Below are 16,925 nucleotides of genomic sequence, written 5' to 3'. Positions count from 1 at the left end.
TCTGCCCAGGGACGGGTCCGTACGGGCATCGGTTTGCACGGGGGACGACCCGGAGTGCCGGTGTGCACCCAGGGAGGTGCTCTGCACCGGGGAACGGCCCCGGGAGTGACAGCAGATACTGGGTGTAACCCCGAGGGCTGTTCCACACCCGGAACGCACCGAGGGTCCTCATCTTCCCTCGGTGGTCCTCATCTTCTCCAGGGGGTCCTCCTGCACCGGGGACCGGCCCAGGGGACACCTCACTCTCTGCCCCAAGGGCACTGCTGCCTGCTGCTGGTGGCACCCCGGTAGGGACTCTGGGGACCCTCTCCACCTATCTGGGGCTGGGGGACCCACGACACCCTCTCTGCCATCGCAACTGCGGACAGTGGGCACCCGTGGGCCATCCCATCAGGGGCCACAGCCTGTCCCCACCCCATGGGCAGTGGGCAGAAAGTTGGGACAGCAGCAGGACCTGGAGGCTGGCAGCAGCATGGGCAGGGCAGAGAGGAAGGTCCCAGTGCCAGAGCTCCATGCGCCTGTGCAGACCTCTGTGTGTGGCTGTGTGTCTATGTCTGTGTCTCTGTGGCTCTCCATGTGTCCATCCATAGAATTGTTTGGGTTGCAAAAGGCCTCCAGGATCATCAAGTCCAAGCAGCAACCCAACCCCACCATGGCCTCTAAACTATGGCCCCAGGGCCATGGCCACACATTTCTGGAACACCTCCAGGGATGGGGACTCCACCACCTCCCTGGGCAGCCTGTGCCAATCCCTGACCACTCTTGAGGCAAAGAAATTTTTCCTAATCTCCAACCTGAACCTCCCTGGCACCATTTCAGGCCATTTCCTCTCCTTCTGTCACCTGAGACTAGGAAGAACAGCCCACCCCCCATATTGCAGCCTCCTCCCAAGGAGCTGTAGAGAGCAATGAGGTCTCCCTCAGCCTCTTCTTCTCCACACTAAACACCCCCAGCTCCCTCAGCTGCTCCTCCCCAGCCCTCTTCTCCAGACCCTTCCCCAGCTTTGTTGCCCTTCTCTGGACCTGCTCCAGCCTCTCAATGTCCTTCTTGCAGTGAGAGGCCCAAAACTGACCCCAGGATTCAAGCTGTGGCCTCCCCAGTGCCCAGTCCAGGGGCACAATCCCTGCCCTGCTCCTGCTGCCCACACCATTGCTGCTCCAGGCCAGGCTGCTGGAGGCCTTCTTGCCCCCCTGGGCACTGCTGCCTCATCTTCAGTTGACCAGCACCCTCAGGTTCTATTCTGCTGGGCAGTTTTCAGCCACTCTGCCACCAGCCTGGAGCATTCCTGGGATTGTTGTAATCCAAATGAGGACCCAGCCCTTGGCCTTGCTGTGTGTTCAGCCACATCTGTGCACAAGCTCCCACCCCCTGCAGCTGTGCACACCTCTGTCTGTGTGTGCAGACACACGTGGGTGCTCAGGCAGGTGTGCAGCTGTGCACACCTCTGCATGCACACACACAGCTGCTCACACACAGCTGTCCAGCTGTGCCTGCACATGTGCCCAGGGGAGCTTCTGCACGATTTTGCCCCAAATCCCTCCTTTTTCACACATTCCAACCTTCCCCTTGGGAAGGAATAATAAACTGCAGCACGACAGGCTGGGAGGGGATCTGCTGGAGAGCAGCCCTGTGGAGAAGGACTTGGGAGTGCTGGTGGACAGCATCCATGGGACAGCAATGTGCCCTGGTGGCCAAGAAGGACAGTGGGGTCCTGGGGTGCATTCAGAGGACTGTGTCCAGCAGATCCAGGGAGATTCTCCTCCTCTACTCTGCCCTGGTGAGACCTCACCTGGAATATTACATCCAGTTCTGAGCTCCCCAGTTCAGGAGGGACAGGGATCTGCTGGACGGAGTCCAAGGGAGGGCTACAAGGATGCTGAAGAGACTGGAGCACTGCCTGGGGAGGAGAGGCTGAGAGCCCTGGGGGTGTTTAGTCTGGAGAGGAGAAGACTGAGAATGGATTTAGTAAATGTTTATAAATATCTGACGGCTGGGGGGCAGGAGAAGGGACAGGGACAGGCTCTGCTCAGCTACACCCTGGGATAGGACAAGAGGTAATGGATGTAAACTGCAGCACAGGAGGTCCCACTTCAACATGAGGAGGAACTTCTTCACTGTGAGGGTCACAGAGCCCTGGAGCAGGCTGCCCAGAGAGGTTGTGGAGTCTCCTTCTCTGGAGCCTTTCCAGCCCTGTCTGGATGTGTTCCTGTGTGACCTGTGGTGGATTCTCTGGTCCTGCTCTGGCAGGGGCTTGGACGGAGGATCTTTGGAGGTCCCTTCCAACCCCTGACATCCTGTGAAGGAGGTTCTCTTCATATGTTAGCCCCCAATGCTTTTCTTTGTCTCTCTGCGGCTTGTAAAGCAACTTTTTTCCACATGCTTAGACATGGCTGTAACTGGTGACAGGAAAGAGCTAGGCCAGAATTGCAAGCTCCATTTAGAGTCTCTCCTCAAAAGAGAGCAAATAGAAAAAGAAATTTGGTGCTAGGAGGTTCCCTTCATGTGTTAGCCCCCAATGCTTTTGTTTATCTCCGTGCGGCTTGTAAAGCAACTTTTTCCCACATGTTTAGATACTGCTGTAACTGGTGACAGGAAAGAGCTAGCCCAGAATTGCAAGCTCCATTTGGATTCTCTCCTCAAAAGAGACCAAATGAGAAAGAATTTGGTGCTAGGAGGTTCCCTTCATGGCATGGCCCCCAATGCTTTTCTTTGTCTCTGTGCGGCTTGTAAAGCAACTTTCTTCCACATGCTTTGAGAAGGCTGTGACTGGTGACAGGAAAGAGCTAGGCCAGAATTGCAAGCTCCATTTAGAGTCTCTCCTCAAAAGAGAGCAAATGGAAAAAGAATTTGGTTCTAGGAGGTTCCCTTCATGTATTAGCCCCCCATGCTTTTCTTTGTCTCTGTGCGGCTTGTAAAGCAGCTTTTTTCCACCTGCTTAGACATGGCTGTAACTGGTGACAGGAAAGAGCTAGGCCAGAATTGCAAGCTCCATTTAGTCTCTCTCCTCAAAATACACCAAATGGCAAAAGAAATTTGGTGCTAGGAGGTTCCCTTCATGTGATACGCTCTGGGGTCCCAGCTGATGAGGGGTGGCCGAGCCAGGTTGTGATACCCTGCCTGCAGCATTGCCACAGCCTTACCACAGGAGGTATTTTCCCACCAGGCAGCATGGCATATTGCCACAATCCATGGTGGCCACAGAGACAGGGAGGGCACCCCAGAGCTGACTGTGGGACTGGGAGATGCAGCAGGGGGAGAGGAAATCTCCACTGAGGCAGTGGCTCCACACGGGGCTGGGGCACTGCTCTGGCACTGCCAACAGCTGCCAGACCCAGTCAAGTGGGGCAACCTGAAACAACGTCTGGGCTCCTGGGTGATACCAGAGTGTCCTTGGGCAACATTTGGATGCCTACAGCAGCATGTGGGCACCCTAGAGCAAGGTTGGGGCACCCTGGGGCAACTTCTGGGCACTTTGGGTGATACTGGAGCAACATGAAATAACATCTGAATGCTTAAGGCAACATTTGGGCACCCTGGGTCAATGTGTGGGCACCTTTGGTGACATCTGAGCATCCTAGGTTATACTAGGGTATCCTGGGGCAACATCTGGAGATGCCATCAGTAGCGCATGGGCACTCTAGGGCATGATTGGGGCACCCTGGGGCAACTTTTGGGCACTTTGGGTGATTCTGGAGTAACCTGGGGTAGCATCTGGATACCTAGGGCAAGATAGAGGTGTCCTAGGGCACCCTAGGGCAACATTGGGGCACCCTGGGTCAATGTTTGGGCACCCTTGGTGACATCTGAGCATCCTGGGTGATACTTGATTATCTTGGGTCAACTCGTGGACACCTAGGGCAGCATCTGGGCACTCTGGGGTAGCTACTGGGCACTCTGTATGATACTTGAGTATCGTAGGGCAACACCTGGGCACCCTCGATGATATCACACTATCACAGTGTATCAGAGGCTGGAAGGGACCTCCAGAGATCATCAGGTCCAACCCTCCTGCCAGAGCAGGATCACTTAGGGTAGTCTGCACAGGAATGCATCCAGGTGGGTTTGGAAAGTCTCCAGAGAAGGAGACTCCACAACCCCCCTGGGCAGCCTGCTCCAGGGCTCTGTCACTCTCACACCAAAGAAGTTTCTCCTCATGTTGAGCTGAAATCTTCTCTGTTCAAGTTTGAACTCATTGTTCCTTGGCTTACTACTGTGAACCACCCAACAGAGCCTGGGACCCTCCCCTTACCTCCTACCCCTCAACATTGATCAGATCCCTCTCAGCCTTCTCTTCTCCAGACGAATCACCCCCAGGGCTCTCAGTCTCTCTTCACAGGGAGATGCTCAAGTCCCCAAATCACCCTTGAGGCTCTCCCTTGGACTCTCTCCAGCAGGTCTCTGTCTCTCTTGAGCTGGGGAGCCCAGAACTGGACACAGGATTGCAGCTGTGGTCTCAGCAGGGCAGAGTAGAGAGGTAGAAGAACTTCCCTAGCCCTGCTGGACACCTTTCTTACTGCCCCCCAGGATCCCCTTGGCTCTCTTGGCCACAAGAGCACATTGTTGTCTCTTGCTGCCCACCAGCACTCCAAGGTCTTTCTCATGGAGCTGCTTTCCAGCAGGGCAGCCTCTAACCTGTCCTGGTGCCTGCTGATATTCCTCCCCAGATGCAGGACCCTAACCTTGTCCTTATTAAACTTCCTGAGGTTTGCCTGCACCCAGCTCTCAGCCTGTCCAGGTCATGCTGGGTGGCAGCACAACCCTCCCAGCTTTGTATCATCAGGTACTTGCTGAGGGTACTCTCAGTGCCCTCATCCAGGTCATTGATAAAGATATTGAACCAAACTGGACCCAGGACCGAACCCTAGGCTAAGGGATACTTGGGGCAGTGTCTGGACATCTAGGGCAACATCTGGACAAGCTAGAGCAGCTGGACATCCTGAGTGATATCTCAGTATCCTGGAGCAGCACCTGGGGCAACATCTGGGCACACTGTGTGATCTCTTGTTATTCTGGAGCAACATCTGTCTGTGCAGGGCAATATCAGGGCTCTCACGGCAATATCTGGGCACCCTGGGGTTGTACCTGAGCATCTTGGGTGATATCTGAGTGTCCTGGGAAAACATCTGGATACCCAAGCCAATATCTGCTCATCCTACCTGGTCTCTGGTTATCATAGAGCAATATCTGTATGTGCAAGGCAATATGAGGGCACTCCTGGCAACATCTGGGCAGCCTGGGGTGACATCTGGGCATCTTGGATGATATCCGAGTGTCATGGAGCAAGATCTTGACACCTAAACCAACACAGGTACATACAGGGCAACACCTAGGGCCCCAGGGCAACATCTGGGCACCCTGGGTGATCACTGGTTATCCAGGAGCAACATGTGAGTACATCCAGGGCAACATCTGGACACCCTAGGTGGTACCTGGGCATTCTGGGACAACATTTGGGCATTCTGGGACAACATCTGGGTACCCTGTGTGGTCTGTGATTATCCTGGAGCAACATCTGGGCATCCAGATCCAATCTCTGGGCACCCTAGGTGATACCTGGGCACCCTAGGGCAGTACTTAGGTGCTGCAGTTCGAGACTTGCATGACCCATGCAACATCTGGCCAGCTCAGGCCACATCTGGGCAGCCCCTTGGCTGTGTTTGGCAGGGATTACAACCCTCACAGGGACTCTTCACCAGGGCCAGCCCAGCCTGGGCTGATGTCACCTCCTGTGTGGGATGAGGTGGAACACAGTGAACCTCTTCAGCCGCTTTGCTGAAACCCCTCAGAGAACAAGGCCACAGCACCCCCAAAAATGCTCTTGCAGCTCTGCTCCAAGGCCTTCTGATCCTGTGGGAACTGCATGGCTGGGAACAGATTCATAGATTGCATTGGGCTGGAAGGGACACTCAAAGGTCATCTTGTCTAAACCCCCTGCAGGCAGCAGGGACACCTCCAGCTAGAGCAGGCTGCCCAAGGTGCCTCAAGTCTCACCTTGAATGTCTCCAGGATGGAGCCTCAACCTCATCCCTGGGCAGCCTGGTCCAGTGCCTCCCCACCCTCACTGTGTAGAACTCCCTCCTGATGTCCAACCTAAACCTGCCCTGCTCCACTTTCAAACCATTGCCTCTCGTCCTATCCCCACAGGTCCTTCTGAACAGTCCCTCCCCAGCCTGCCTGCAGGTCCCCTGCAGATATTTAAATGCAGCTCTAAGGTCTTCCTAGAGCCTTCTCTTTTCCAGGCTGAACAGCCCCAACTCCCCCAAGTCTGTCCCCATAGCAGAGGGTCTCCAGCTCTCTGACCATCTTTGTGGCCTCCTCTGGACCCTCTCCATCAGGTCCATGTCTCTCTTGTATTGGGAGTCCCAGATCTGGACACAGCCCTGCAGGTGAGGTCTCCCCAGAGCAGAGCAGAGGGTCGGGATCCTCTCTCTCCTTCTCTGGCCCTGCTGCTTTGGATGTAGCCCAGGCTGCCCTTGGCCTTCTGTGCTGCCAGTGCCCATTGCTGGCTCCTCTCATTCACGCAGGGATGCATCGGCCCCAGCGGGGTCAATCCCACAGCCCCCCCGGCCCCTCTCTGCGAAATTGCACAGCAAAAAGGGGAGGCTGCAGCTGCCCCCTTCCCTCCCAGCCTGGCTGCCTGGGACTTGGAAGGAATCCAGGGAGAGCAGGAGCTGCGCATTCCCGGCCGCTTATGGCAGAGCACGTGTCCCGTGAATCACGGCTCCGAGCCGGGAATGCGATTGGGGTTGGCAGCGAGTCAGGAACGGCCCAGCCCCAAAGCCTGAGTCAGAGCCACGGCAGAAGCCTCCCGGGGCTTGGCTGCGATTTCTGCTGGAGCTGAAACAGAGAGAGAAGTTGTTCCCCCAGGGAATGTGGGATGAGGAGAAGAGAGTTTGGGGGAGATGTGTCCCCCAGTTTGGATTTGGGATTTGGAGGTGGGATTAAGGAAACTCCCCCAACATGTGGGAAAAGCAGAGTGAGGAGGGTGACAAAGTGTGGCACAGGCTGGTGAGAGCTGCTTTGGTGTCCCTCCCAGCATCCAGCACTGGGAGAGGGAGGGATCTGGGCGGATCCTGGGAGAGGGCTGGATTCAAGCCATCCCCAGCGATCCCCATAATATCCCCAGGGCACCTTATAGCTCTGTGTCACCCCACATCACCTGTGTCCCCACAGCACCCTGCCTTCAAGGAAAGGTGAAGAAGCTTCTCCTCGGGGAGCCCAGACTCTGCCTGTGCGTCACCTCACAGTCAATGAACCTCCATAATAATTAACATAATTAACTGCTCGGTTTGACCCACCTGGGCCCTGCCCATGCAATGGGACCGTGCCCCTGCACAGTGCCCCACCGGCACTGTCCCAGTGCAACATCCCAGTGTCCCAGTGCAACGTCCCAGTGCAACATCCCACTGCACTGTCCCAGCACATCAGTGCATTTTCCCAGTGCAGTGTCTCAGTTGCCCAGTGCTCCAAGATCCCAGTGCAGTGTTCCAGTGCACTGTTCAAGTGCAGTGCCTGAGTGCAATATCCCAGTGTGCCGGTGCCTTAGTGCATTGTTCCAGTGCAACGTCTCACTGCAATGTCCCCATGTGCTGTCCCAATGCAGTGTCCCCGTGTGCAGTGTCCCAGTGCACTGTCCCTCTGTATCACCCCGTGCCTTGATGCAATGTCCCAGAGCACTGGGGCACAGCCCCGTGTACCTCTCCTGTCCCAGTGCACTGTCCTGGTACAGGCTTCCCGTCCTAGTTCGCTGTCCCAGCACATTGTCACTGCCCCGGTGGTCAGGGTCCCTGTCCCAGCGCCCTGCCCCACTTCACTGTTGCACTGGCATCGTCCCACTGCACTCTCACTGTCCCGGTTCACTGTCCTAGTGCACGGTCCCGGTGCATGGTCACTATCCCGGGTGCGCTGTCCCTGCGCACGGTCACAGTGCTGGTGTCACTGCCCGCGCCACGCCGGTCCCCACTCTCTGCAGTACCTCCTCTAGTCCACAAGGGGTCGCCGCCGGGTGACGGACCCTGGCACCCCTAGGCTGCGTCGCTTCTTCTCTTCATCCAGCAGGGGGCACTCTGTCGGCGTTCCACCATTGGCTACGGAGCGTGAGGAGAGAAGGGGCGGGAAAGGGGCAGGGCGGCCCCTTTCGGAAGCGGAGAGCTGATTGGACAGAACGAGAAGCGGTCGATGGAAGGAGGGCGCTGATAGGCCTCAGAGCTTTCCCCCTACGGAGAGGAACACGCAGCGGTGCCGGTGTTGGAGTCGGGGCCATGGACGTGGAGGAGCCGAGTTGCGGGGCTCAATTCCGCGCCGCCGTTCAGGTTATCCAAGGGCTGCCCCGGAGCGGTGAGTGGGGTCCAGGAACGGGGCCAGGAGTGAGGCCGGGAACGGGGCCAGGAACGGGGCCCGGGAGCTGCCGCCGCGGCGTCCCCGCTGAGGCCTCGTCCCTTCGCAGGTTCGTACCGACCCTCTTATGAGGAGATGCTGCGCTTCTACAGCTACTACAAGCAGGCCACGGCGGGGTGCTGCCAAGGCCCGAGGCCCGGCTTCTGGGACCCCATCGGGCGGTACAAGTGGTAAGGCCCGTGGCGGGGCGTTGGGGTGATCCTCTTCGGGCCCGGGTCGGCCCCGCGCTCCCCGCCTCACGGCTGCCATCGCCCGCAGGGATGCCTGGCACAGCCTGGGGAAGATGTCCAAGGAGGAGGCGATGGCGGCTTACGTGGCTGAGATGAAGAAGGTGGCCCAAAAGGTACCGGGGAGGAAGAGCGAGGGTGGGCTGGGCGCTGGGTGCTGCATGTTGCGAGCTGCATCCCTCCCCAGATCATTGACACGGTGCCCATGGACGAGACCTCGAAGGAGATGTTTGGGTACTTTGAGCCGCTCTACGAGGTGATCCACGACATGCCCCGGCCCCCCGAGTCCTTCTTCAAGAGGAAAGGGGGTGAGTGGGAGCCGCTGTGCCCCGCTTGTGCCCGGCACATCCCTCACCCTGTGCCACACTCTTCTTCTCTGGGCACATCGCTCCTGCTGCTCACTGCTTGCTTCTGCACTGGTGCAGCCATTGCCTCAGGGCTCTGCTCTTCCCCAAGGCACCTCCTGCTGCTGCCTGCTGAGCAGGGGACAGGCTGGGCACCACTTCCTACCTGCCGTGGAGCAGCTGCAGCTGAGGGGCTTGTTTGGACACCACCAAACGAGTGTCTCTCCAAATGCCACAGGTGTTGCTTCACTCTGGGCCCTCTCTCTCTCTTTCTGCAAGCCTTTGAGGCAAGAACTTGAGATTTGGCTTCCAAACAGCTCTTGGCTTGAGTCACTGTGCTGGGAGCAGGGGATCAGCTTCCACAGAGAACTGCAGCAGGGAGGCTCTGCTTCGTCTTGGCGCTGGCCCACCTCCGGGGAAGGCAGGGCAGGCTTGAACAGGGAGCTTGGGTCATCTGATGTAAACATGGGAGCAGGCTGGCCAGTTTGTGCAGCAGAGTAGATGTGGAGAAAGTAGGATTGAGAAATGGGATTACTGGCATCACCTAGTGTTACAGAAAGCTCCTTCTCAGCTCTTTCCATGCCTGTGGCTGCAGCCTCCTGCTGGGAGGTGGCTGGGGACCTGTCCCACCCTGGAGCAGAGCAGTCCTTGGTGTATCTTAATGGTGAGACACATCCAAGAGAGCAAAGGGCTGGGCCTGGTGGTTCAGAAAGGGGTCAGCCACTACAGAGCAAACCTGCTGGCTGCACATCTGCAGGGTTGGCTGTGCCACACCTCCAGTGGATGAGCTGAGCAGTGGGTGAGCTCTGGGGTGAATCCACAGCAGTTGTATAAACTGTCAGTGCTTTGCTCATGTCAGAGGAGCTCTGACAAATGGACTTGCTCCCTGCCTGTCCCCAGGCATCTGTCCCACAGCTGGCAGCTGCTTTCATCCCCTGCTTCCAACAAGGACAGCAAAAACACATTGCTTGTGAAGCTTGGCCTCAGGATGGCTGCTCCTTCCTGTGGTGCCCCGTCAGTTTTGTTCTCCATTTTGATGCTGAATCCCTTGAAAAGGCAAACAAACTGAATTTATTGTCTCTGAAACATCAAAGCTGGATCTAAATTCCTGGTCCTTACCTGCTTAGGAGCATCACCCTGAGCTCGTGTCACTTACAGATGGCTCTGGCACTTCCGTCTACAGCTGGTAGTGAACCATCTTGAGGTGCCTAAAGCAGTGGTTTCATCAAATTGTAGAACCCAGTGGGTTGGAAGGGACCTTCAAAGGTCATCTTGTCCAACCCCCCTGCAGTCAACAGGGTCATCTCCAACTAGATCAGGTTGCTCAGGGTCCCATCAAGTTTGACTTTGAATGTCTCCAGGGATGGAGCCTCAACCACATCTCTGGACAACCTGTGCTACTGTTCCACCACCCTCATTGTGCAGAATTTCCTCCTGATGTCCAACCCAAATCTGCCCTGCTCTAGTTTCAAACCATTGCCCCTTGTCCTATCACTACAAGCCCTTCTAAACAACCTCTCCTCATCTTTCTCCTAGGTCCCTTTCAGTGGCTTAAACCCTTGAGTGTCTTGAGCTGTTGAGTCATTTATGGTTAAGGTTCTCTAACCTTCAGGTTTTGTGTAACTGCAGCTTTCCTCACTGACAATCCAGGGGAGGAAGGGGAAGCTGCAGGGGCTGGGAGCAGAGCATGGCAGGCTGGGAGCCTTCTGGGGGCAGAGGTTCTGCACGAGGGGAGTCCAAGCAGCTTTGGTTTTGATTGTTTCCAAGGTCAGCACACTGTAAGGTGTCACATGGATGCCAAATCATGAATGACTCAGTTCCAGTGGCTCTCCAGTCAGCATTGCTTTCACCAGCATCTTATCCATGTAGGCCAAGAGTCCAAGGCAACTGGGAACCAACAATTCAGCCCTTAACAAACAGCCCCAGTGCTGCTCTGCCAGCCCTGTGGGCATGGGGGTCTGCTCTTGAAGCCAGAGCAGCCCTGCTGCTGACCCCTGTGCAGGGTGGGGGCTGCATTTGTCCCCACACTGAAGGGCTTCAGCTGCCTGGGCTGGGCTAGGGAGGGTCCCCCAGCTGTGGGTCTGCTGTGCTGGGCAAGGCAAGGATGTGCTGGCAAGGCACAGGCAGGGCAGGTTGCCACGTTCCTGCCTAGCCAGGAGCAAGGAGCAAAGTCCCCAGGGGCCACTGGAAACGTAGCTGGGTTTAACCCCATGGACTCCACAGGGCAGAGGGCAAGGGCTGGAGCCCTCCCTGGGGTGCTGGTGCCTGCTGGAAGCCTTGGCAGGTGGTGGCAGTGTGCATTGCCCACACAAGACTGTCCCCATACAGTGCTTCCTGCATTAGGCTCTGCTTGTGCCCTGCCAGGGGACACTGGCTGTCACCTGTCACTTCTTGGTGTTTACCCAGCTGCTGGCCCTTGGCCTGCTGCCACAGGGGGCTTGGGACAGGGACTCTCTTGCCACCCCTGGGTGAGTGAGAGGGCAGGGTAGATGCTGCCAACCGACTCCCAGCTATTGGCAAAAAGAACTGACCCCTCTGCCTTGTGTCTGGAGGCTGCTGGCCAGCCTGGCAGGACAGTGGCCCTGTGTCTGCATGTCCCCAGGCTGTGCTGGCAGGAGGGAAGTGCTGAGCCCACACTGCAAGAGTCACCTTTAATTCTCTGCCCTTCCCTCCATGCAGGCAGTCAGAAGCAGACAGCTGAGCCCAGCCAGGACGACACAGGGAGCAGCCCAGCTCTGGAGCACCCCAACGATGCCCTGCCCAAGGAGCAACAGATTGGGCAGCATGGGCCAGGTTGGTCTCCCTGGTGTGGCCAGCACCCAGCAGAGACCCTACAGAGGAGGCACTGGCAATGGGACTGGGCCTCCATCTGCCTACACAGCTTCAGGCACCTCTGGTCCAGCCCTGCTGGTGCTGCAGGCGTTTCCTGACTCACAGCCAGCTGGAGCTTTTCCTAGGTGAAGCTCCCTGTGCCACGCTGGATGCCAGGGTAACCCTGAGGTTACCCTGTTCAGTGTTGCTCTTCCCTGTGCTAAGGGGCACAGTGAGAAGGCAAAGGAGTTTGCCTGTGGACTGGGAAGACATCTTCCTGGAAGGTCTGTGCTCCTGGAGATCTTCTCCCTTAGCTCGAGCCACATCCACACCTTCCATTGCTCTGGGACCCATGGTGCCAAGCCCCAGTCTGCCCTGTCTGTGCCATGGCAAAGTCCTGCTTTTTCTTGGTCAGCCTCTCACTCACCCGCCCAGCACTGTGTGCCTCCTTGGAGGGCACATGGGGCTCCCCTGGCCTGGAGGGGCCTCACACTGTGCCCTGTGTGGGGTGCCCCAGGGGGCTGTCCCCTCCTCCCCCCCTGTTGTCCCCTGGGGAGCATATATGGGCCTTGAGCCAGCACCTGTGGCCAGGTTGTGCCCATCCTCATCTCACCCAGGCTGGCAGCGTGCAGGGAGCCAGGTAGTGTCCCTGCCTGTGCCCAGGGCATGCTGTCACTGTGGTGGCAGTTGGCATGGTATGACCAGTGCCTGCTCCCTGCCAGAGCAGCAGGGGCCATGATCCCTGTTGTAGAGGCTCCTTGCTCTGCCAAGCTCTTGGCTGGTGGGAACCACACATGGGCAGAGAAATCCACCCTCAAGTGTCACCACACTGGCATGTGCCTGCCCATGAATGAGTGGGCAAGAGAAGGGGCATGGCTTAATGGGCATGATCCAGGTGGTGGCAACAGAGCCAACTCCTTCCCTGTCTGTGCCTTAGTTTCCTTCTCCTCCTGCCTGTCCTGGTGCACACAGGTGCTGCCTGCTTGCCAGCCTGTTGCCTCGTGCACAGAGCTGCCCTGCAGTGGGGGCCAGGCCGCAGCTGAGCCCTGTGCTTCCCTTCAGCAGGTGGGCTGGGGCTGGCAGTGCCCGAGGCGCGCCAGGCTGGCACGGGAACCAGCGACTCCGAGGGGGATGTGTTCTGTGACACCCTGGAGCAGATGGAGCCTGAGCAGGTAATGGAGGGCTGGGGAGCGCTGGGCCCCAGCTGCCCCACAGCAGAGGCTGTGCCCCCTGCCAGCCCTGCCATGCCAGCCCTGTCATGCCCATGCTGCACGGGCAGAGCTCTCTGTTGTCAGCTCCCCACTATGGCACTGGCACACCTGTGAGACTCCCAGAGCCTCTGGGGGCTTTGTGTCGCTCTTGGAACCTGGTCAGTGTCACTGAAGGGAGGCTGAGGACCGCTCAGTGTGTCCGAGCACCACCCATGGTGCCCCTTTTTCCACCAGGACACCAGTGGGCTGCTGGGGCTGGTGTGGGCACCTGGTTTGCACCCCTGCCACTTGCTCTGCTCTCTGCTTCTGGCACTGGCAGCTGTCTGCTCTTGAGGTGCTACCCAAAGCTCAGCAGATGCTGTGGGCAGGAGGGAGGATGCTCCTGGCTGCCTGGCTTCTCCCTGGAGCTCTTCTGCCAGCTCAAGCCTGTGCCCTGTGCTCCCCTGGGGGAGTTCTGCTCTGTCACCTCCCAACCTGGGCATCAACTGCTGCTGCCAGTGGGAGTTTGGCTTCCTTCAGCCCCACACACCCTCCACCACCAAAGCTGCCACTGTAGGGCAAGGGGGAGAGGCCCTACCACTGTCCTGGTGTCCCCTGCTGTGGCTCTGCTTCCCTGGGGAGGGGAGTGAGGATCTCAGGAGTGTTCTCTCTGCCTGTACAGGCTGGGCAGCCCCTGGCTCTGACCCCAAACAGCAGCATCCAGCCTGGGCCTGAGCCCCCAAGGCCCCACGGTGCTGGTCAGGGTGAAGGCAGAAGACTGGAGGGGAGGAGCAGCGCTGGCCTCACAGCCCCTGGCTCCCAGAGAGGTGGGTGCAGGGTTTGGCCCCTGCCTGCCTTCCTGCTGCACTTCCCCACCTCCAGGCAAGCAGGGCTGAGCACTGGGGGGCAGCAGCCTCCAAGGGGAGCAGAGTTTGGCTCTCATGCCCCGGGGTGGGTCAGGCAGTAGCTGCAGGGAGTCCTGAACCATCCCCATAGCGTCTCTTGGTCCCCAAACAGCTTGGTGACCACTCTAGGACATGTCCCCCACATTGTCTGTCCCCAGAGTGGTACTAAATTGCCTGCATTTGGGGGATGCTTGTGAGGGGAGCAGGGAGCACATCCCCAGTGTCCTGCACCCAGCTCCTGCCTGTGGTCCCTGCTGCCAACATCCTTGCCCCAGTGCCTAAGGATGTGGGTGGTGCTGGGGAGCAGTGGCTGGTGCTGGGCCATGGATCCTGGGGACTCTGGACTCCTGCATGCATTTGGGGACAGCCAGGCCCTTGCAGCTGTGCCTCTGGGGTGAGAGGACAGAGAACCTCTTGCCAGCCTCTGTGGCTGTCCCCAGTCACACCCCAGGTGCCTTTCTACTACAGGGTGGCATTGCCATCCTCACCCATAGGACAGAGGGCATTTCACCTGGGCACAGCACACTTGTCAACTCACCCTTATCTTTCCCCCCTCCTGGGCTGCTTGACCTTGGGAGTTAACTTGTAACGAGGTCCAGCAGGTGGGGCTGGGCTGTCCCCCGGGGCTGGTGGCAGGGCCCTGCTCAGCTGGCACCTGCAGTGCTGGTTAAATGGGCATTTGCCAAGTGGGTTTGGGGCCTTTGCTGAGCCTGAGGGCTTGGCACAGCATCCTGCCTGGCATTTGGTGCCAGGTGAAGCAAGGTGATCTGTGCACCCATCACAGCAGTGGGCTAGAGGTCACCCACTGCCACCTGCACCGTGCTGTGGGGCCATGGTAGTTTGTGTCACTGGGGACAGGCTTGGCACTGGTGTGTGCAGCTGGGCTGTGGTGTGGGCAGCCTGTGGGGCAGAGCAGGCACCTGACAGACTCCACTGCTTGCTGTTGGTGTGCAGCAGGGACCATGCCAACCCCAGGGGCCCCGGGGGAGCACATGTACCATGTGCCTGCCCCACCACCTCTGAGAGGTGCCTGGCTTTGTGCCCCACAGACCTGCAGCCTGCTGGGGGAGAGCAGGACACTGGGAGCAGCCCTGAGCTCAGTCAGGGGCTGCTGGTGGAGCTGGACACCCACATAGCTGGCACCATCCAAGCCTTGCAGGACGACATGCGGCAGGTGCTGGAGCACCTGAGCCAGCTGGAGGCGCTCACCGCCGCACAGGTAGGCACCGTGCCATGCTGTGCTGTGCCGTGCAGGGACTGGCAGGGCCACGATGCCTGTCCCACTGTGTGCCAGGCCAGCAGGGCTGGGCTCCAGTTCCAGCCAACAGTCAGCCTCGAGTGGACCAGGTGTGGGGGGACCTCAGCGTTTGGTGACATATCTCAGTGGGGCAGGGGCTGGTGCTGCTCTGATCACCTCCGAAGGGCAGGCAGGGAGCTGGGGTGTGGGCAGGGAATTGAGCCGGGAGCTGCTGTCCTCATCACTCCTATTGCTCCTGGGGTCCCAGCCAGATCTCTCACAGGAGCTCCCCTCTCGGAGACACAGGGTTTGCAACGGGGTGCCCACCCCTCTCTGCACCCCAACCCCTCCTGTCTTGCAGGGGGACACCGCTGAGGCCGACCTTGGCCAGCCGCTGGAACTGCAGGTGAGTTGGAGGCACTGCGTAGTGACACTGATTGCATCACGGCCCTGCCGTCCCAGACTGCTCGGCAGCCCATGGAGGCTGGAAATGTAGTGTGGGGAGGAAGGGTCCCTCAGCAGGAGGCAGGTGACATCCCCGGGGACACATCCTGGCACCAGAGACCGCAGCGTTGATGTAAGATCCCCACACGGTGACAGACGCCACAAGGACTGCCAGGCTGTGACTGTGGCCTGCTGCTGCATGCCTCTCAGTGGGAGGTGTGGGGGTAGTTTGGTCACACCAGTGTCATCCTTGGCCCCTTCCCTACGCCCCCTCTCTCTCTGGCCCCTCACCAGGCAGCGTCCGCGTGGCCTCTGGCCATCTCCCCACGCACCCTGCGCATCCTGCTCTTCCTCGCCACCTGGCCCTTCCTCACCCAGTGGCTGCTGCGGCGCTGGCAGGGCAGGAAGAGGTGACAGCCCCCTCCTGCTGCCGCCAGCCCCGAACCCGGGGGCTGCCACCCCTCCTCCTTCCCCATCCTGTTTGGCACAAGTCGAGGAAGCGCCGAGGGCATCGCCTCACCCAGCCACGGGGCTGCTGTGGGCCGGGACCCCAGCCCAGAGGAGGGGAAGCCACCGCGCACCGCCGATCGCCACCGTCACTCTCAGGGTCTCACCAGCACTGTCGGCACGCAGAGGGACCGGCTGCCCATGGGGATCGGGACGTGGCATCACCCCCACGCCCCAGATGGGATCCCAGGGGATCCCCTCGCTGCTGCCCACAGACGGATCTGCTGGCACCGTGCTCCTGGCACTGGGCTGGTGGCAGGGGACAGCCACGGTCCCTATGCCCGGAGCCCGGTTCCATGACAAGCTTGACCACCTAAACCTGCCTGAATTAAAGTTGCCTTTTCAGTCCAGGCCTGGCTGCCTGTGCCCTGCCGCAGGGAGGGGACAGCTGTCACTAGAGCCACCCTGCTACAGCCTGGCCACCCTACCCTTGTCCCTACAGTGAGCAGAGCGCTATGGTGGCAGCTGCCCGGTCCCCAGTGTGTGGGGTACTGTCCACAAACCCAAACTCCCCTCCCACCCTGGTTCCCGTTCCCCTCCTGCACACGAGGCTGGTGGGAGTGCCACCTCTGAACTGGCAGGGAGGGGGGACGAGAGGGGGGACAGGTAGGGGCAGTTCCTAGCACCCGTCTCAGACCCAGGCCTCTGATGCTGCCAGGCTGCTGCCAGCAGCTTCTCTTGCCTGGTTTCGGGGACCCAGCAGTAGTGCTGTCACAGGGCACCCGGGGGACACTGTTCGGTCCCATCCCCTCTGGCCTGGGCAGATGGTAGCTTCCTGCCCGAGGCGGGTGGCAGTTGGGGACCCCTCCATTCGCCACCAGGGTCCAGCAGCCGCACCCCGCCAAGCCTCGCTGCTGTTTGGC

The 16,925-nt window shown here is 59.1% G+C and overlaps 1 protein-coding gene across 1 annotated transcript; it reads left to right on the top strand.

The window, feature by feature from the left end:
* Positions 1 to 8,261: 8,261 nt before the first annotated feature.
* On the top strand, positions 8,262 to 16,362 carry ACBD4 (acyl-CoA binding domain containing 4). The gene is made up of 11 exons (XM_054396431.1): positions 8,262 to 8,337; positions 8,447 to 8,567; positions 8,656 to 8,740; positions 8,812 to 8,932; positions 11,648 to 11,761; positions 12,842 to 12,951; positions 13,652 to 13,796; positions 14,924 to 15,093; positions 15,473 to 15,517; positions 15,850 to 15,965; positions 16,047 to 16,362. Exons 1-11 carry the CDS (start codon positions 8,262 to 8,264, stop codon positions 16,360 to 16,362), a joined length of 1,419 nt encoding a protein of 472 aa, XP_054252406.1.
* Positions 16,363 to 16,925: the final 563 nt, after the last annotated feature.

This window comes from Indicator indicator, chromosome 37 (genome assembly GCF_027791375.1).
Source record: "Indicator indicator isolate 239-I01 chromosome 37, UM_Iind_1.1, whole genome shotgun sequence".
NCBI classification, from domain to species: Eukaryota; Metazoa; Chordata; class Aves; order Piciformes; family Indicatoridae; genus Indicator; species Indicator indicator.
Note: the sequence above shows the minus strand (reverse complement) of the source record. Positions and strands in the feature narration are given on the sequence as shown.